The following is a 20067-nucleotide window of genomic DNA, read 5'->3' on the forward strand; positions in this document are numbered from 1 at the left end:
ACTTATCTCAAACGAGGCAGTGAGATGTAAAACATCTGGCCAAGATCTGAAAATACCCTCCAGACTCTGCGGGCACGTCCTGCAGCACGGAAAGCTTCTTCTGCTTCACCAAAGAAAACATTCAGAACTTAAAGACACAGAAGATCCGGAGGGTCCAGGCGAAATAGATTGAGATCACTGTCCATCGTTTGTTTGATTTCTCAGGATCTGATGGAGAGGGAATCGTGGAACGGGCCCAAAGAGCCGACGGACATCTTCAAGTCCCAGCACATCAGTGAGATCGTCAGCCGGTGTGAGGAGCTGGGTCTGGAGCTGGGCCTGGAGTCCGTCTGGGACGGCGTGGACATGCTGGTTTTCACTGCAGGCCTGCTGGCCAACGCCGCGCTGCTCGGCCTGTTTCTGAGAGAAGGAAATCCTCTTTCAGCTTCAAAAGTGGGTCCAAGAGTTTTCTCGTTTCCTCCTAAGCTCCAGTCCATCGCTGAGCAGAGCCAGTGTTCTGTTTTCCAGGTCTTCGGTCTGAACCTGGTCTTGATGGATTTCCTCTTCTTGTCCATGATGCCCTTCAGCTTGATTTTCAAGAAGATTCAGAGCATCGGGCGCAATCATACAGGTGGGAAAATCCAGATCCTGGCCAGCAACTTGTTAATTGACGGTGTAATCATTGATCGCTTGTCTTTCCAGACTATCCTACCAGTCCGGTGGAAAAAGCCCGGAACACGTTTGACGTCTTCAACATGATCGGCTGCCCGCTGCTGCTGGCCTGCATGTGCGTGGAGCGCTCCCTGGCCGTGATGAGGCCCGTCCTGTACCTGAGGGCCAGGAAGTGGGAGTACAAGGTGGCGGCGTGCGCCGTGGTGTGGGCCGTAACCTTCTCCTTTTGCATCGCCACAGGTGGGCATGGCGGGAGACGTCGGACGCTCGCACAGCGGAAACGGAACTACTGAGTCTTGTCGAATTCTTCACAGGCGTGCTGGAAGACGCGGCGAGCGTCGTGGTCTCGGTCTCCGTGATCGTCTCCTGCCTCTTCGTGGTCATGCTGGCCTGCCTCGGCGGGATCGTCTGGTCGCTGTGGCGCCAGAGCCCCGCCCACTCCGACTCCCCGCTGAAGAGGAGGGCGGTGGGAAACGTGCTGGCCGTGGCGGTGCCTGCGGTGCTGTCCTACCTGCCCGTGCTGGTCATGCTGCCCGCAGTCCTTTATATCTTCTACTGGACCAAAGTGGTGAACCGGTCCATGTGCGAAGTGTTTGAAGTGTCCCTGTTCTTCCCGAAGTTCGGCGTTCTCATCGCTCCAGTGTTCTACCTCTCCAAGGCCAGGCAGATGTGCTGCAGCTGCAGCAGGGAGAAGTAAGGCGGAAGCAGTTTCACTGGAGTCACGTAAATAAAAACATGTCCTCGGTTTGCTTCATGGGGTTTGGTAAAAGCTTTTTTCAAGAAATCCTGATAAAAACATCATTGTAGTGGAAAACCATGATTACTTTTACACTTTTTACCAGTGAATTTTTTTTACATAGGCGTAATGAAGATGGAGCGATGAAGAGTGAGGTGGTTAAACATCCCTTAAAATGCTTAAATTAGACTTTTTCCCCCCCTTTCACTCTTATATACTGTTATAATTAGAAGGATTGCCAAATTTAGAATGAACGACAACAGAAAATCCAACAATTCCTGAAAAAAAAAAAAGTATTTTACTGTGAAAAGACTTCAGCCTTCATTCGTTGTTTACAGCAGAGACACCAACAAGACATGACACTTTACAAATATCACACGCCGCGCCGCTTCCGGGCGCGCGTTCGCTATCCCCTCCTCTCAAAAATATCGTCAGCTTGGCTTTAAAAATCGGTTTACAGTCGAAGCTCTTCAGACACAAAAAAGAAAAACAAAACCATAAGTCAAGGCAGCGGCTCACGTGACACTTTCAAGATTCAAGGAAACCAGTGATGCACCAGAGTTCATGAGTGCTGCGACGAGGCCAGTAACGAGGATTTCTGGTGGGATCTCTGTTTTTTTTTTTTTTTTCTTTCCTCCAAGCTGGACGACTCCAGGCGTCTGGGATCAATGTGATCAGTAAACATGGACATTTAAAAAAAAAAAACTACTGTTCAACAAATGAGGATGTGGATGGAGGTCAGGAGAGTCGAACAAAGTCTGAAACTGAGAAGAAAAAGCGTTTTCTGCGTAGATGCATTTGGCTACATGTGGCCCCTCGTGAACTCACTGATCGTCCTGATCAATGGGCTTCTGTAGCAGTGAAGATGGGCGTTTTCCAAACGCTGCCGGGTAGAAACGAAACTTTTCTTAAACGAATCGTTTCCATTTGAAAGCTCGTCGTGTAAACAGGGTGGTGAACATTCAACACTTCCTCACGTCAATACTGCAGGTTTTCTTTACTTCCTGGTGATTTTTCTTGAATTTTGAGCTTCATGGTTTCTAAAAAAAAAAAAAAAAAAAAGAGTTCGTCCTGCATCGACCGAAGAGTGAGGATCAACAGACTACGGCATTATAAGACTTCTGAAGTCTAAACCTTTAGCATTTGTGTCTTGGCCGCTTTAATTTAAATAAAGATTCTTTATAAAACAGGTTTTCTCTCGTATTCATAGATTTCGAGGGGTTAAGAATTCAAGTAATCATTTTAAAAACAGTCCTGGAGCAACGAGAGAGTTTTAAAATACATTCCCTTCATGGTCCAGCTCAATTTAAATATCCTATCTGGTAACTATTACACTTGATCACATCAGCTTTCGCTGATACGCTCGGCTTCCTGACGAAGAAGAGCGCTGGGCCTTGAAGAGTTTCTCCACATGTTGACCTTTTCTCGTTTCGTATCGTGGAGCTGTGTGACGGCCGTCTTCTTGAACCCGGACCGGGTCAAAAGGTCAGAGAGAGACGTTCACGTTCACATGCATTCGCAGCTCCAGCTCCCTCACAACAACGTCCCGGTGAAGCGGCGACCCCTCCGACCCCCGCCGGACAAGCGGCGCTCTGTCTCTTTAAGGGCCCTCTCTGTCTGAGGACCCATTGTCTTCTGAGTGGCCAGCTTCAAAAAAAAAAAAAAAGAAAAACAATAAAATAAAAAAAAGGCTCCTTTCAACAGCAGCTGAGCCTGACGGCGCTCAGCGGGGGGTAATTTGACACCAGCCTCATTGTCTTCCTGATATGCACAGTGCCTGGTGCAAACGGCCGCGTAAAGAGATCTGCGACTTCAGCCTGTGCAAACGCGGTTTCACCCCCTTCCCCCCCCCCCCCCCCCCCCCCCTAAAAAAAAAAAAAAAAAAAAAAAAAAAATCCGCTCGTCGTTACAGTTACAGACATTCAGACGCTTCGCCTGCAGTGAAGAACCGTCTCTCTCCGTGGATAAGGCAAAACTCGACCGGTAGAAAAGCTTCTGAAATGACACTCTTTTTTTTAAATAAATTCCTGCTCCTGCTCCGTCACTGACAGAAACACACAGATTAGCGTCGTTCACAGCTGAAGTTCAAGTCATTAAATCCAGGAATTGCCTTGTGTCCTAAAGATTTCACTCTGGATCAGTTTCAGCGTTCTTGTGTTCCCGCCCACTGCTGCTGGTCTGGGGGTCGACGGGGGGGGGGGGCGACGGGGGGCTCTCCGAAGCGGAATGTGGCGGCAGTGCAACCTTTGGGGCCTCAGCGAGATCGCAGCGCTCGTCTGCAATCGTAATTTAAAAGATAGACATTCTTTTTTTCAACCTTACGGGACACAAACACACAAAAAAAATAGCTTTCATAAAAATGTTGGGGGATCCCTATAAAAACACATAATGAAAGACTTGTCTTGACGCCACAGGAGTTCAAGAGTTTCTCTAGCAGCACTGGACAGGACCAGAGTCGGACTCCTCCAGACCGGAGGGCGGCGGGGCGAGTCTCGGTCCGAGTCGCCCCCCCCTTTTAACCTCGAGGAAGCCGAGGAGGGCGCCGGCGGCCCCACTGCTTTCAAGCATGACCACAGAGTTTCCTATCAGCTCACACTCCATCCGGCAGTCTTCAAGTATGACGGCGAGGGCCTTTGGTACGAACGACGGCGGCGGCGGCGGCGGCGGCGTTGTCGCGCTCTAGAAGGGCCAGTGCATCTCCTCGAAGTCCCCCGACTGGCTCATGTTGACGTCCGTCTCCAGCAGGCTCATGATGACCGCCATGGCGGCCTCGTCGCTGCTGAAGCTGCTCAGGCCCGGCACCACCATGCTGTCCAGCTCCAGCTGGGACGGCTCGCCTGGGGACGGAAGAGCGAGGCGTCAACGCCAGTCTGAAAACGGATTCCATGCGTTCCATCTGAGAGTACCTGAACTCTCAGAAGTGGCGCTGCTGCTGGCGCCCGTCGTCGTCGTCGTCGTCGTCCGCGAGTCCAGCTGCGTGTCCGATGAGCTGCCGGCCGCGTCCTCCCTGCCGGGCGCCTGCGGGCAAACGGCGAGCGGTGAGACGCGGCGCCGCACCGGCACACACTGATCACAGCTGAGACGATGAAATCTAAGTGTGACTCACGCTCTTGCCGGCCTGGGGGGACACCAGGGGGGATTTTTCCCGGACCGGCCCGAACGGACTGGAAGCTCCACTTGACGGAGACGAGTTGATCCTGGCGAGAGGCAGAGGAAACGCTTTATCTGAGCGCGGACGCGGCCTGCGGCTGTACGAGCTGCACCGATGCACCTGCTCGAACCGATACCTGTTGGACTCGATCAGCTCGTTTGCGATTTGCGTCCCGATGCTGCCGGCGTAGATCATGGGGCCCACGCCGCTGGAGAGGCCGGGGATGACCGGGATCTGCTTCGAGTCGTCTGGTAGGATTAAAGCAAGGCAGTGAGGATCTCGCTCGCTCCCGTCTGGGCGGGCAGCAGGCCGCACTGTGCAGGTCTTACCCTGAAGGGCTTTGAAACCACCTCTCTCCTCATCTTTTGTGTGACCGGGCCCCCTGTTGGCGAAACACAGCATTACACGTCAAAGTTTTGAGCCTTCTGGGAACGAGAAGCCGGCGTGCTGTGTTCACGGTACTCACGAGACGACCCTGTTCGAGGACACGATGAACTCCACCTCCTTGGTCCAGGGATTGGTGAAACTGGACCACTGGCTCTGGAGGTGGACGTAGGAGCCGTGTTTGGTTTTGAACTTGTAGCTCTGAGTCTCCACCTTCTCCTTGGTGTGGAGAGCTGAAGCGAGAGCGCAAACACAGAGCGTCAGCACAGAGCAACGACTTCCTCAGAGTTTTAACATGTGTACACAGTGAGGGTTTAACTGGATCAAACTCGTCAATCCTTTCCGGAAACATAAAAGAATAGCAGGTGATTCATTCGGTGCTCAGGCTGCCTGCGTCATGAGCAGCACTGCACAAACACTCATAAAGCTTTTGACCTCTCACCTCTTCACCGTGTCAGAAGACAGGTTTCACCATCTGGTGGTGGAGGCAGCCGGTTTGCTTTCGTCACATGGTTTTTGCGAATGCAGCAGAATTAATCCTGTTTTACGTTGTGTTTTCTCAACAGTACAGAAGTTTTACAACGTTTTCTTGGTTTACTTTTTAACAAAACATCGGCATCTCTTCCAAAATATGATTAAAAAAAAATCTAACACAACAAAATATAATAGTAATTTAGAACTATGATATTCCACATGTTTGCATTTTTTGCTTTTCTCTCATAGTTTCCTGTGTTTCATGGACATTAATAATATCAGAGATTAAAAATGCATTAAAGCCAATAAGGATAAAAAAAACACAACTGTAATTGAGAGGGAAATCTATCTTCAAAAACAATCTTTTATCTCCAGTCATTGAAGATCTTTTGGTTGCATTTATTACATTTGTTAATAAATAAAAAGCATTTGAGAGATTCATACATCGTTTCTCTGCATTCTGTCGTCTGTTTTACGTTCAAGGTTATCAATTTTCATCAAATATACAAATTGTGTAAATATTAACTGAATACTTATTCCATTTCAAAATTACTTTTCTACATGCTATTTCTAACTAGTGACAGTGAATAATTAATCAAATGCTCCTCAAGTAAAAAGACGTTTTAAGAATCATCTATTTCCAGAAATCGAGAGTCAGCAGCACCGTCTGTTCAGAGACTTCATACTTTTACCAATTTAATTAATTTTTTCATTTATACTCATGCATAATTATGTATAAATTCTTTTAGAGTAACAGACCTTCCAGACACTCTTCACAACTCTTCCCTCTTGTCATGAAAGTCTTTTAGTTTCCACTTTCTCAAACATTTCCAGCTCTGGCCCCTTTTTAAAGCTGAATTATTTCATAATCTCCCGTCAGAACAGGCTCTCCGCTGCTTTTTGCTCCATCACCTTGCCTGTGTTTCTCTGCCAGGTGCTGCAGGTCGTCTTGGTGGAAGTACTCGTAGCAGGACGTGCCCAGGACCTCCTGCGGCAGGTAGCCGATGATGGGCGTGGCTCTGGGAAGAGACAGGAAGAGTGTTCAGCCATCCCGGCTTTCCCCCCGCCGCGCCACAGGACAACTTCAACCGGTGTGGATATTGCAGAATGGATCTCTCGTCCAACAAAAGTTGACAAATCAAAAGCATTATGTACTTGTGTTGTGTAATTACTTCCCATTAAATGAGAAGCTTCCGTCAAGATGCACAGCTCCTACTGAGAAACAATGGCAAAGACAGAATTACAGGATTATCTCCAGTGACAGTTCCACTAAAAAAAAACAACTCCATGCCTCCCTCACCACCACCTCTGCCATTCCTTTCTCAGGGGGAGATCATATGCACGACCGCGGTGTGAAATAGTGCGTGTGGGACGTGCAGAGAGAGAAACGGATGACTCACTGTTGATCTACAAAAGTGAACTTGCCGTCGATCGCACAGCGGGTGACGAACTCGGTGGGCTTGATCTGGACGTCTTTGGGCGGCTGGTGGGAGACGTGGGGCAGCAGGCGGCACACCGTCACCAGGCAGGTCAGGCTGGACGGCTCCTTGTCGCCGTCGCCCTCCGCCTCCAGCTGGCTGCTGGGCCAGCTGCGCATGTAGCCGGTGCAGTGGAGCGTGCAGTATCGGTGGGAGTCTGTGGGAACAGTTGAAACAGGAGGCTTCAGCTCGGTGGACACATAATAAAACCATAATAACTGTAAAATTTTAATTTTAATGTTTGAAAACGTGATGAAAATCTCTAAATTTTCACAAAAGCCAAACAGTTATGAATGAAAATGTCATTTTATTCTATTTTGCATCATTAAAATTGGCTCTATGTTGAAATTCTTGCAATTTTCAGTAGAAATTTCTTGGTTTATGAACATTTTCATCATGTATACTTTGCACCACAAGAAAAAAACTTTAAAGTTTATGTAGTTTACTTGTTTCAATAAGATAACTAATTACTTTTATAATCCAATAATCACATTTTATCATTGTTTCACATGAATTAAAAAAAAACAGACATACATAAAGCTACTGATGTAAAAGAAACTGATCGACTCCAGACTGAAAGCATCGGATAACTGAGCTACACAAAAACTTATATATGCAAAGGCTAATATATACACGCATGCTAGAGTTCTATTATCACAAATGTGACCACAGATGGGAGCAGAACTGTCCACTCCCGGCCTTGAGGAGAACTCCTCTCCATGATTTCAATGCCAGAATCAGATAAATGTGTCATTATCTGGTTGTGCTGAAAGCGTTTTAATGAATAAGTGTATTATTCCGTTCCATTAAGTGGAAGGACTTCCAAAAACAGGACCGGACAGCACATGTGGCTCTTTAGCTCTCTTCTGTTATCTTTTTCTCCATGTTTTTATTCCATTTGCACAAGAGAACTTTAATCTTCTGGCCAAATAGGGACGAAAAAATATAAATTGGACAAAACAGGTAAAAAAAAAAAATCTGTAATAGTTAAAACCTCAAAAAGGAAAAAAGAATTCAACTTTTTAACTTTAGAAATGCATTAACAATCACTTTAAATGGTTTAAACCTTCTTTAAAGGACACAAAAAATGCATCATTTAGTGTCACCCATTAGCCTCAAACATATTCGAGCAGTAAAACTAACTCTAGTACAGGAAAGAACATGCAAACTGCAGACAGATAGCCTCAGCTCTGGACTGTCATCAATTTTTAAAAACATGCACATGAAAGTAAGCAAAAATTGTGCTGCCTGAAAAACAGCGATGCTCATATCGTACATAAAGAAACTGGGGACTGTTCATCAGTATGTGCAGGTTCCACCTGAGCTGCAATGCTGCGCCCTCCCTCTCCTGCAGTTGCTGAGATTCTCCACTGTGTGGCGCTCTTCTCCTACTATTAGCAGCCGTCCACAGGCTTACAGTTAAGTGGAGTTTGAACCATCTTCTTACTCCGGGGGTTATACAATGCTATAACACTGACCTCCTTCCTTTGCAGGACAACACGTGAGTCCTGGCATCAATCGGAGATGGAAAATTAAAAAAAAAAAAAGGAAAAGAGAAATGCCTTGCTGGCCCTGACACACATCCAGAAGAAGAGTGTGTGTGCTTTTTATCAATGGACTGAGATCACGCCACTGTAGTCAATTCAGTGGGAAATTTTGAAGCTCATCTCCACCAGATCTCATCACATCGCTTCATCTTCCAGCCAAAAAAAAAAACACAAAAAAAACTCCAGAAATTTCCACTGCGTTCGACTTGTTTTCCACCAGCAGACTCAAACACTGACCTCATTGCCTGGAAACGCGCTCAAACATCTTTTTTGTTTTTAATCCTCTGAAACACATCCCGTCTCCTCTGCCGTGCGGGGCTGTGCCAGAATGCCCCGAAGCCGAACGTGACGGCCTGCCTACGAACGAACGTACGTACGAACGCACGCAGAGCTCCGGCCTCTTCAGGAATCGACTCATTCGGCCTCCGCTGACTCATCTGGAGCGTTAGCACACACAGCGGGATTTAAAATAGCACAGGAAGAGTGATAGTGAGCCGTATTGCAGTCCGTTTGTGTAGTAAATCTGACTGCATTGTACCTCAGAGATCTAAGAACTGTGGGTTTTCTTAGAGATCCGTCTGAGCAAAGGGAATCTGACATGGCCTGAAAATATGAGGGTCTGAAGACCAGCAGAACCAGTTCACACCGACTTTCTGTCATTTGAGCGCTACCAGCAGTTCTCGGGCGTCTGGACCGGCCCAGACGTCTTGCCTTGAGCGCGGCACAAACGTCCACGTGACGACCAGGCCTTGTCTTCAACCCAGAAAGTGTAAACGAAACAGCTGACGCTAATCCCAGCTTAACTTCTCTGGGCGGAGACGACCCGCGTCTGATGTGTAGCGCCTTGCTAACACTTCCATCTCGGGTTTCCTCCGCTTGAAATAGCAAATAAATGAAATTAGCAGTGCCAGATAAATGGGTGATAGCTGGAGATGGTGCTCAGCTGCGTCTGTGCATGTGGCAACATGACCAGCGAGTGTTTTTGACGCCACTGGAATATAAAATATATGAAAAACTCTGACAGCCTCGGTCTGGTTTAACCGGTTCGTCCTCGTTTTTATGGCAGAGTCTAAATAGAAAGGAAAACGGCGTGGCGTGAAACTGATGTTTTGTTATTAGCAGCGATAGTGAAAATGTTTTAAAGGAAGATCACAGAGACATAAAAGCCGGGAAAAAAAAATCTTCAAACACCGAGGGGAGGACAGAGTGTTTGTTCTTTTTCTCCAGGTGTCTCAGTTTATTCTCACAGCCCAGAAAGAGGAGTACTCTTCCTTTTCCCGCAGTCTGCAGGGATTAACCCCAACACGATGTAGCCTCAGAACGGGTACACCTCTACTCTACTTGCTCTTTTATGCATTTCCACTGAGAAGAAAACGTTGCTTGCCTGCTGATACTTATTTTTGGTATTTTTTTCCAAAAAAAGACACACATCAGGCACCGATTGGTTCAGAAAATCGTCAGTTTTCGTCCCTCGTTCTACAGAGTCAGCGTGCTGGGTGTGAACTGGCCTTTCTTTTTGGACGTGCTGGGGAGCGACTGGCTGTCCTCGGCCTTCCCCGCCGTCCGGCTGTGCTTCATGCGGCAGAAGAAGGAGCGGCGGGCCCCGGTGGACAGGTTGGACGGGCCGACGGGGGCGTCCACCGGCAGCTGGGCCCCGGCTGCACTCAGACAGACAGAAGAGCACGTCAGGGACACGTCCTCCTGCCGGGATTCTGTCTCGCGGCGGCGGCGGCGGCGGAGGACTGACTTGCTGCGTCGATGAGTCTCTGGCGGGGGTACAGCTCCGAGGACGACAGCTGCTCCTTCACCTTGTTGATGTCTTTGTGGTGAATGAAGTCAAACAAGCTCTGCCCGGTCAGCTCCAGCTGTCAAACACAAGCACCAGAAATGTGTTTATCGACTCGTATCATCAGCTTTAAATCACATAAAGCGGGTCCAGGTACTTTATCGGTGTAAAGTAAACCCATCTGGACTGAAACTGAAGGTTTTGGATGCAGACAATCTCCACTTCCTGGATCCAGTCATGGCTGAGAGATAAGTCTACATATAACACATGCTTCCTCTCAAATGTGGGGTCAGGTTTCTTTAGCAGCTTTTCTCTTCCATCCCACTTAATCCCAATTCCTCTCAAAGTCTCTCAAATCTGGAAAAATCTGAAATGTGGAGCAGGTGTTGCTCCGGAACCTTTCGAAAAATGTGAAACGACTTAAAGACTGCAGAGAGGAAGGACGCCGAGCTCAGAACCGCCGAGCCAAACGCACCTGACTGAAGTTGAGGATCTTGCAGACGGACTCAGAGATGAAGAGGATTTTCGCCCGGTCGCAACTGACGACCAGCAGGAATCCGTCGGCGTCCTGCGAGACGGGAAAGCAAGCAGGCGTTAGCGGGGCAGGTCGGCGCTTTGAGGAAGGAGAGGCGCCCGGTGCTGAGTGCGATCTACCCGGAGCAGCAGGTGCCTGAGGTCGTCATGCGGCAGGAAGTAAGGCTTGCAGGCGGTGTCAGTGAAGGCGTTGCTCGTCCCAGCTGGAAACACAGCAGCGTTTAGGCTCCGGCGCACCAACATCACCTGACACCTCCGGCCCCGGCTCTACCTTTGAGGGCTTTCAGGTGCTGCACGGCCTTGCGCAGCACGGTCAGCTTGTCCAGCTTGCGGGCCATGCAGGCGGGGATCATGGCGGACAGCTCGTCGATGAGGTTGTTCATTTTGTCCCTCCGCCGCTTCTCGATCTGGCGGTGAGGCTCCCTGCGGGGACGAGCGGCTCGTCAGTCTCAGCACAAAGAGCCGGCGTGCCTGCAGGCTGCATCCGCCGCCTCTCCTTCGCGAAGGTATTTCAGGACTCGGGAAGTCATTGTCGGTTTAAAATAGCTTCTGACTCCATGAACAAATTGAGAATCTATTCTGAGAAGCATTTGGCAAAGTTAATCTGACAATAGAATCACCTGAAGCATTTCATTTTGATCTGCTGATCATCCCCTTCAGATCTGCAAACAGAAGGATAGACATGTTGAAGAGAGAGAGGAGAGAGAGCGAGAGACGATCGTCTGAGGACAGAGTACCTGCTGAGCTCGTCGTCCATGTGGTAGTCCAGACTGTCCCTGTCAGGGCGGACACTCAGCGTCACTCAGAGGACAGAATAAACCAACAGGACGGGAGCGACGGCAGGAAGACGACTTACTGTCCGGGGGTGTCTGACCTCTCCTCCACGTCCCCCTTCCTCTTTCTTGGCAGCTCGACAGTTGGCAGCGAGGAGCCCGCCTGGCTCGGCCCTTCCTCCTCTGCGGCGGCGTCTGAACAGAGACGGGGAAAAAGCCACCGGCGGTGAATACGACGGCGAATTTTAGAATTTTTCTTTATATGATATTTAACCTGCTTTTACATTATTTTAGCTCGTCAGTCAACAAAGCTCCAAACAGCAGGTCTTCACAGACGGGAATCCGCAGACGAATAATCACTAATGATGCATGCAGCACAAACACTTTTCTCCTTTACGTTTCTGCAATGCATGAAATGAAATGTGTGGCCGCCTTGACTTGCAGAGCTCATGATTGCTACCTGGTGAACGTAGAGGCTTAAAGTAAGACGGGAGATTATTTCAGGATGTAGTCTGTCTTTACGGTAACGTCAGAAAGTTAAGCTCAGCGTTTAATTCAATCACTGTGGGAATTGAAATAATGCAGAGTGAAATAACCTCCTCAGTTTCTTTTTTTTTTTTTTTTTTTTAAGTGACCCCTACAGAAGTTTGGAAAGTGCTGCGCCGACCCCAGGAGAATCTGGAGCCCTACCCTACTTGCTGAACGCCGTCCAGTTTTTAGGTTACGTCACGGCGCGGTTTACGTAGGCATAACCTGAAAAGCCTGGGCCGTGAACCGCTCCGCGTTCAAACAATCAGGGTGACTCACGGACGCTCTGCAGAGACAGAGGACGGTTATAGTAGAAAGGCTTATATCTCCGTCAGGAATGCTCCTCCGGGGAAGTGTGCCACGTGAAACGCTGACCCAAAAACATTCCTCGGAGCGCGACGGCCGACCATTTTCTTCCCCTCCGTCTTCTAATGTCACATTTGTCTCGTGCCAGACCAAAACCCCACCGGCCTCGCAGCCGCACACACACTCCTGCAGCATCACTGGAGGGGTTCAGGACATGAGACATTAGAATCAAAGATCATTTCACTGATCCTCTACTGGAAATCTAACACACATCGGTTTTTGCACTGCAGAAAAGTTTCACGTTTACATGGAAACATTTTGCAATGTTCAAAAAGTTCCGCCTTTCAAACCGTTTTCAGAAAGTTTTCAAACAGCTGTAGAGCACACAGTTAGAATGACAGTACACACACACACACACACACACACACACACAGTTCTGCACTGTTTTCATCTGTTACTAGGAAACGCTGTCAAATCAAAACCATCAACGATGATCCAGGTTCGTGACTTGACAAAGAGGCACGTGAGAGCAAATTAGATTTGGGTTATCGTCTTACTAAACGCTTATATAATAACACCGGCTCTGACCTACTTCCTCGTCGGGGCTAACACACTTTAAATTGTGACATCGATTTGTCAGGAAACGGTGCTGATAAAAAGGTGAAGCCGCCGAGCGTGACTCGCTGGCCGGGGCCGAGCCACATGCTCCTGGAGAAAAGGTAGGCCTGTTTGATTTAATAAATAATCCATTGTTTTCTCAGCTGAACCGTCGGACGCCGAAGATCAACCTCATCTTGAATATCTGAAATGGTTCTTAATGGACGTCATCTGTTGTTGGCACAGAGGAGAAAGCGTATCTCCAGAAATCTGAGAGTTTTTTTGTTCCTGACAGCTTTGAGTTCGGCTCCACTTCTCTAAAACACGTCTCAACCCACGACGAGTTTCCCATCCAATATAAACGGATTCCTCACACCTTCACTTCCCTGCACAGCCTCACCTTTATGACCTCTGACCTCCTTTATAGTCAGGACCGGACGGGTCAAAGCCTTCCCAGAAACACTTCAATCAATATATTTCAATCAGTAATTTCAGAATTTTGAACGTAATAAATCTAATAACAACAAAAAAGAATAAAAAATTAATAATATGTGCCCTTAGTAAATGAAAATAACCACTCCATTACACTTATGTGTTGCACAAAACCTGCCAAAAAAAAGTTTTTACTCATATTTATATATTATTGGGATTGTTGTATACATGACTGGTTGTAATTATAACACTTTGAAAGGATTTATTTTTAAATGCTGCTTCATGTAAAAATAAAATGTTATTAGTCCAATATTAGTCCAATATTCTACTACACTGTTAAATAGTTGTTACATTGTTGACTTTATTGCCTATTAATTACTCTTATAAGAATGTAAGTAATGTCACAGTCCTTGTCTGATTACATATTTTAACTGCTACTGTTGTTCTTGTTTTACGATGCAAATTTCCAGTTTGTGGGACAAATGAAGATATATCTTACAAAATGGGCAAAAATGATCCCATTATTGGTTTTTACACCTTCTAAAAACAGGTTTGGAATGCTCAAACTGTTTCATGCTTTCTTGGAAAAACCTGTCAAGCATCCAAAAGCTTGGTTGAAAACCCTCATTACTGTCATGACTGAATATTTTCACATCTATTGTGAAAACTCCTGCGAGTGGGAACGAATGCCTGAGGCGCACGCCGTTTTTCCTGCTTCCTGGTGAAGGGTGACATTTTCCCAGAGAAGCCGGCACGACAACACGACTTCTAGGAAGAGACGCTTCAGAACCCGAGTCAAGCCGCCAGCCAGACCTCCACCTGGGTGGAACCGACTCGTGATTCGACCTACATGCAGCTCTGCGGCGTTTAATCCCACATGAATGACCTCCAGGAATTAGACGGCGATAAAGAGAGGCCTGCTTTACATTAACGACGGTGGAAAGATCCCAAACAATAGAAATTACACGCGTTGGCAACAAGCGAACTCCGGCCGTCTCCGATAAGCCGCTGTAAGACGGCGAGCTACAGCTGGCGAAAGCGCAGATGTACTTTCTGCCTCAGCATTAGTGCTGCTGAATGTTTGTAAAGATATGTGTAATAAAAAGAAACACAAAAAGACACAAAAAGACCGTAAAAACACAAAATGGCCATAAAAACACACAAAAGGACCAAAAAAAAAAAGACAAAATGACAATAAAGACATAAAATAACCATACAAAAAAGGCCCGAGTGACCATAAAAAAAGACACAAAAGATGTGCCCAAATGAACACAAAATCAAATAGAAAGACACAAAATGGATAAAATAAGTCACAAAGTGAAATTCATGGATAAACTAGTCAGCTTAAAAAATTTTCAAGAGAAAAATGGCAACCAGGAAGTAAGACAAGAAACAACTGCCCAAAAAAAGCAACATTAAAGTGAGAAAATAAGCAGGAAACAAAAAAAATTACAAAAATGTGACAAAATAGCTACAGAGAGGCAAAAACACTAGAAAAGTAACTGTAGTTTGCATGTTCTTCCTGTGTGAAAGGTGCATCTAAGATAGTATATGTAATCAAGAAAAGTTAAATATCTGAAGTAAATCAAAGAATGAATGTCTGAAGAATTAATTTTTGTATTCATTTTCCTGAATCAGCATGTGCAGCAGTGCACATCTTTAAATGCAGCATTTACGAGTGTAATTACGAACAGGAAACCCTTTGTCGTGCGTAATTACTGTGTGTTTTTGTTCCTGAGATGTCTGGCTGTACAGCCTTAGCTAAACGGCTCTGTAATCCACACAGGCAATGCTGCGTAAACATTTTTAATCGCTGTATATTTGCACCTCGGTGGTCACTGATACTGTGAGAATCACAGCAGGATGCGCTTGGCGCTCACGCGTGAGAACCGCCTCACACTGAGAAACATCCTCGCAGGTTGAGGATTTAGTGGAATTGTAGATGATCAACAGGAAACAAGGCGGAACGAGGCGTCCCGAGTTTAACGCGGTTACGCTCTTCAAAGCAAACAGAGACCCCAGGGTTGTAAACAGCATCATAAACCCACAGTTGGCTGACTTCAGCCTGCTGATATTACACCTGTTTACTAACATTTTCACAATTCCAGGCAGACTAAAGCAAAACCAAACCAACACCAGACCATGAAATGCAGTTTTATCGTCCGTCCACGGGCCTGACACGCCAACTACATGGTTTTCACAACATAACTGTCAAAACAGGAAACTTTTCTGAAACCAAAATGGAAAAATGATGCACTTTCACTTGAAAGGTTGTCATGTTGGGGCTTTAAAATCACCACTTAGCTTCAATCTCAGACATTTGGATTGTGAGTGTAAACTGGAGAAAGTCCAGTCGAACTCCACACAGAAAGGCAGACAAAGAAGTATTTTGAATTTGGTTCAAAGACATTGCTTAAAATAATGAAATACATGTGATGGTCAGTCTGTAAAATCAAATCCCCCGGTGGTCACATCACCTCAGCCAGATCCCTGACAACCTGCTGCACCTTGGTGCGGCTGCCGCCACATTCTAGAAATAAGACGGGCTGATGCAGGGAAAGGAATTTCCCCAAGGGGATGTACATTAGTGTAGTGTGCAGCTCCAGTTTTCACTCTGGAGGGTCCTCCTATGGGCTGGATCAGACCCTATGGGAGGCCGGTTTGGGAATTTATGAAAACATATGTCAACATTAAGTAATTTAAATTAAATATAGAGTGTCAGTCTGAAGCTGAACTCCTTTAGAGACCGGATGTGCAGACCCCGCCTGGTTTAAAGGCATTTGGTGGGAATAATGGGAGATCTATGGCCGTGCCCCGGGTTTTGGAGGTGTGGAGAGCTGACATTCCTGCGTGCCTCTGCGGGAGAGAGCCGGTGGAGAGCCGGTGGAGAGCCGGTGGAGAGCCGGGGGAGAGCCGGGAGAGAGCCGGCGGGAAGCCGCTGCCTCCCTCTGCCGCTCGGCGCGCGCAGCGCTGCTCCACTGCTCCACTGATCCACTGACCCACTTTCCACTGAGCAGACCGACCGAGCGACCGAGCGAACGACCGGGGGAAGAATAAAACCCTCCGAGGGCGCGAGGCCGCGCTGAGCCCCGCAGGGGGGCGCCGTTTGGTCAAGGTTATCTTTTATATTCATCTACATCCGCAAAAAAAAAAAAAAAAAAACTCGATAAGTTTATCTGGACGAACAATAAGTTTCGAGGCCGGGAGAAAACCCGTCGCCATGGCGACAGTGACGTGTTTGCTGGAGTTTATCTATGAGTATTCCCCCGCGCGCGCGCATGCACGCAACCCCCCCTCCCCTTGCCTCCACTCGGACACGCGCACGCACAACGGAATAATGAATGAAGCGACTTGAACCGGGACGCGCGCGGCACGGAGCCGGTCGCCGGTTAGCGTGCTCGGTCCAGGGGGTTAGTAGTAGTAGCGGGCAGGTGTCCTGTCCGGATGCCGCGGTGCAGCAGCGGGTCGCTCTGCCGGGGGGGGCGACGCGGCGCGGGGCTCGAACCCAGACTCGTGCGTACCCGGTGAACCCCCTTCCTCGCGCTAACATAAAGTTAATTCACAACGATTAAGCTGCTTCTGGGCGAAGGATTAGACTCCAACCGCGTGAATCAAACAATAAAGGACCGTATTTCTTTCTTTATCTCTAATTTAGTTATTGTGGATTCGTAAAAAAAATAAATAAATAGAAAAAAAAAGTCTGCGACAATTAAATGACATTTAAAAAGTAGGAATTCCAGTGCTGATGAGATGCGTACCTGCCGGGCGGTCCGCCGTCCCGTCCGAGCTCCCGGCCGCCGACATGCCTGCAGACTGGGACCGGTGCGCCCGGGAAGGCTCCGGAGCTGCGCGCCGCATGGGGAGCCGTCAGCCGGAGGAGTAGCGCGGAGGAGAGGAGAGGAGAGGAGAGGAGGGCGCTCTGGAGAGGGTTGTATAATTGACTTCATTCTTTTTCCCTCCCTCGCACCACCCTCCTCCTCTTGTAGTTTTTTTTTCTTTGCACAAAGGAGGAGGAGGAGGGGGGGGGGGGGGGGTAGAAACGTGAAGGTCGGGTGAGAACGGAACACCCATGTCCTCGAGGAAATAAAGAAGACTGATTTCACGCTTCCTCGATTTTACGTCTCATTCATGATCACTTCACTGAGCTTTAATTCATTCATTCATTCAGCTCCTCTGTCTCCAGCATACTTTAATTTACTGGAAAAATAACACAGTAAACTTTATTTATTTTGCCTATTGATTCCACTGTGGACATCTGATCGCTAATAAAAAAAATATAAAAGAAGAACTTTGCAAGGGAAGAAAGGGCTGGATGTTACTTTCCCATAAAGGCAGACATGGACCAGGAAGTGCGTGTTGTCCAGCCCTAATAAATATATAGAACGTTTAAAATGCGCCCCGGTCCATCCGTGACGCTGAGATGTGACTTCCTCCGCACGTTTCTCATTTTGATGACCTATAAAAAAAAAAAAAAAAATAGAAAAAATAGAAAATAAGCGCCGAACGTCATCAGACAGAGATCCTCTCCCTCTGTCTGTCGCAATGATCTACGACGGGAAGACATCTCACTCCGATCAGATTTCTGGGAACATGACCAGCAGAAACAGGCGTGGATGTGGGGGGAAGGGCACAATGGGACCTACAAATAGAAGAGAATAGAATGGAATGGAACAGAATGGAATATTATTTTCAGAGAGACGTTCTTTGTAGTAGTATTATTGTATGTGTACTATTCCACACAGAATAGTACACACAGTAAAAATAGAATTGAAGCTAAAGTGTAAATACACAACAAACACTATTTACAAGAGGAGTTTTAAAAACTTGTGGAGGATTTCCTGAAGTCTTCTAACTTTTAATGTATGATTTTGGGGTATTTAAGCTGCTAATTTTACCTAAATTATCTTACTTTGTACATTTAGTTCCTTTTTTTCATGAATAGTAAATGAAGATTTTATTTTATCCCAAATGTGGCCATTTTAACTGTGTCAAAGTCAGTCATTTTCATTACCTTCCAGGATGTCCCAGTGACGCTCTGAGAGCGCTGCTCCGATTTATCACGTTAAAGATATCAGGAAGTCAGTGGCCATCTGTCACCACGTGAACGCTGTCTGTCACAGACATGTGAAAGCTTGTCCTTATGTGTTAATGACCACTGGGACCAGCGTAAGGCCGTCTGAATGGCCACAGATGTTATCACCAAACAAACACACACACTATTGTTATTGTGGTACTTTCTCAGCATGAAAACAGCAGCTTATTTACATTAAAAAAAAAAAAAAAGCTTTGCTTATGTTTTTAATTTCTCTGCATTGTAAATTGACTTGTTTTTGAATTCAGAAAAACATAAAGTTTCAGTTTTGGGCTCCTGTAAGACAGCACAATTTAAATTCCTGATCACAATGCATTACAATTTGTAATATTTGTGGTTTTGAAATGGAGTTATGGGGAATTGAGATCTTTTATCATTTGAAAAGTATGAAAACAGCTGTACAAACAAGACACACAATGGAAATGAAGTTTCGTCTCACCTTCCTACACTGTAGATCACCCAAAAAAGAAACAGTACATGAAAAAATATATATTAACCAAAAACAGAAATGTAGTTGACCTTCAATACGTCTTGATTGTTCACAAGTACACTGTGAAAAACTAATATAAAGTAGAAACTTATGTGGTAAAACGGTTTTCAAGAGCATTTATGAATTCCTCCAAACATCAAAAAAAAAAAAAATCTTTTTTAAAAAATACTCTAAACAGCATGAAAATTCTATTGTCCTCACTTCCCCCATCGTGTTAAAAAGACGTCAGAGTGAATCATCGTGCCCGCTATAGACGATCTACGGCCCTCACCTACATAGTGTAATTCGAGACCTTTGCACGAGACTTTATGTAAGAATGAAGGCTGCACGTGCCAGTGAGAAACGTGTTGACCTACATATTATATAATTTTACGTCACGTGGCGCCGGCCGGCTCGTTAACCCATTTAAAGGCCGTCTGTGGAGAAAGTGCCGCGCACGTGCACGCGATGCCACACCGGAAACACGCGCGGTGGACGGAAACGTTCAAATGATGAAATCACTTTTCTTCATTCATTTAAATCAATTACTTTCTTTTATATTTGCGTTTCAGCCATAATTCCAGAAAGATTTGTTCTGTTTAACATATTTATGTAATCTTTTTGATTCAGTTAATTAATTAAATCAATTGAAGGACTGCTTTATTATTATATTTTTATAAAAAAAATATATTATTGTAAACTGTTAACATGCAAATTGATGAAAAAATAAATAAGCTGTCTTGTTTTCTCTGTGTGGTCTTTGTGGAGTCATCGGGTTCAGCGTGAAGCTCTCTCTCCTCCAGGTTTGATTTAATTGGAGGTTTCAAGGTTTTACTTTTATGTCCTGTTTTTCAGTTTTCTGCTCCCTAAATGAAATATGTTTTTTTTTCTTTTCTTTTCTTTTTTTTTTTTTTTTTGCAGGTTCACACTAAGCAGGCAGATTTCACATTTGATTTAACATTTTATGTTAATGTGATTTCATTACACAAAAAAAAGTCCCTTTCAGCAGGCAGAAACCTGCAGAACCATATGGAGGACGACTATCTCTCCAGCAAATATCCCAGGTCAGCGTGAACCGGGCTAACTTTAAGATTTATTAAATCTTAAAGTCTTCAAGACTAAATAAATA

At 46.2% G+C, this 20067-nt stretch overlaps 2 protein-coding genes across 2 annotated transcripts; one reads left to right on the forward strand and one right to left on the reverse strand.

The window, feature by feature from the left end:
• The first annotated feature begins 210 nt into the window (after positions 1 to 210).
• Positions 211 to 1348, forward strand: LOC115404713 (P2Y purinoceptor 1). The gene is made up of 4 exons (XM_030114106.1): positions 211 to 432; positions 508 to 610; positions 682 to 891; positions 966 to 1348. The coding sequence occupies exons 1-4, from the start codon at positions 211 to 213 to the stop codon at positions 1346 to 1348; spliced, it is 918 nt and encodes a 305-aa protein (XP_029969966.1).
• A 2656-nt stretch (positions 1349 to 4004) lies between these two features.
• LOC115404157 (aryl hydrocarbon receptor nuclear translocator-like protein 2) lies at positions 4005 to 17204 on the reverse strand. Its single transcript, XM_030113377.1, has 17 exons — positions 17136 to 17204; positions 11598 to 11709; positions 11479 to 11517; positions 11362 to 11403; positions 11013 to 11164; positions 10862 to 10944; positions 10683 to 10775; positions 10169 to 10286; positions 9930 to 10079; positions 6797 to 7031; positions 6309 to 6415; positions 5005 to 5155; positions 4868 to 4920; positions 4675 to 4786; positions 4494 to 4584; positions 4294 to 4405; positions 4005 to 4224 (listed from the first exon to the last, which is right to left on the reverse strand). Exons 1-17 carry the CDS (start codon positions 17179 to 17181, stop codon positions 4067 to 4069), a joined length of 1854 nt encoding a protein of 617 aa, XP_029969237.1. The 5' UTR covers positions 17182 to 17204; the 3' UTR covers positions 4005 to 4066.
• Positions 17205 to 20067: the final 2863 nt, after the last annotated feature.

The sequence above is a fragment of the Salarias fasciatus genome, chromosome 17 (assembly GCF_902148845.1).
Source record: "Salarias fasciatus chromosome 17, fSalaFa1.1, whole genome shotgun sequence".
In the NCBI taxonomy this organism is placed as follows: Eukaryota; Metazoa; Chordata; class Actinopteri; order Blenniiformes; family Blenniidae; genus Salarias; species Salarias fasciatus.

What these genes read in the sequence shown, in the direction of transcription:
- LOC115404713 (XM_030114106.1), top strand. Translation starts at nt 211, where the DNA reads ATGGAGAGGGAATCGTGGAACGGGCCCAAAGAGCCGACGGACATCTTC. An exon ending in CATCGGGCGCAATCATACAG is followed by an intron (nt 611 to 681) that starts GTGGGAAAATCC and finishes TTGTCTTTCCAG; the next exon opens with ACTATCCTACCAGTCCGGTG. An exon ending in CTCCTTTTGCATCGCCACAG is followed by an intron (nt 892 to 965) that starts GTGGGCATGGCG and finishes AATTCTTCACAG; the next exon opens with GCGTGCTGGAAGACGCGGCG.
- LOC115404157 (XM_030113377.1), bottom strand. Translation starts at nt 17,181, where the DNA reads ATGTCGGCGGCCGGGAGCTCGGACGGGACGGCGGACCGCCCGGCAG. An exon ending in GACGGCGGACCGCCCGGCAG is followed by an intron (nt 11,710 to 17,135) that starts GTACGCATCTCA and finishes GTCTCTGTTCAG; the next exon opens with ACGCCGCCGCAGAGGAGGAA. An exon ending in TTCACTTTTGTAGATCAACA is followed by an intron (nt 6,416 to 6,796) that starts GTGAGTCATCCG and finishes GTCTCTTCCCAG; the next exon opens with AGCCACGCCCATCATCGGCT.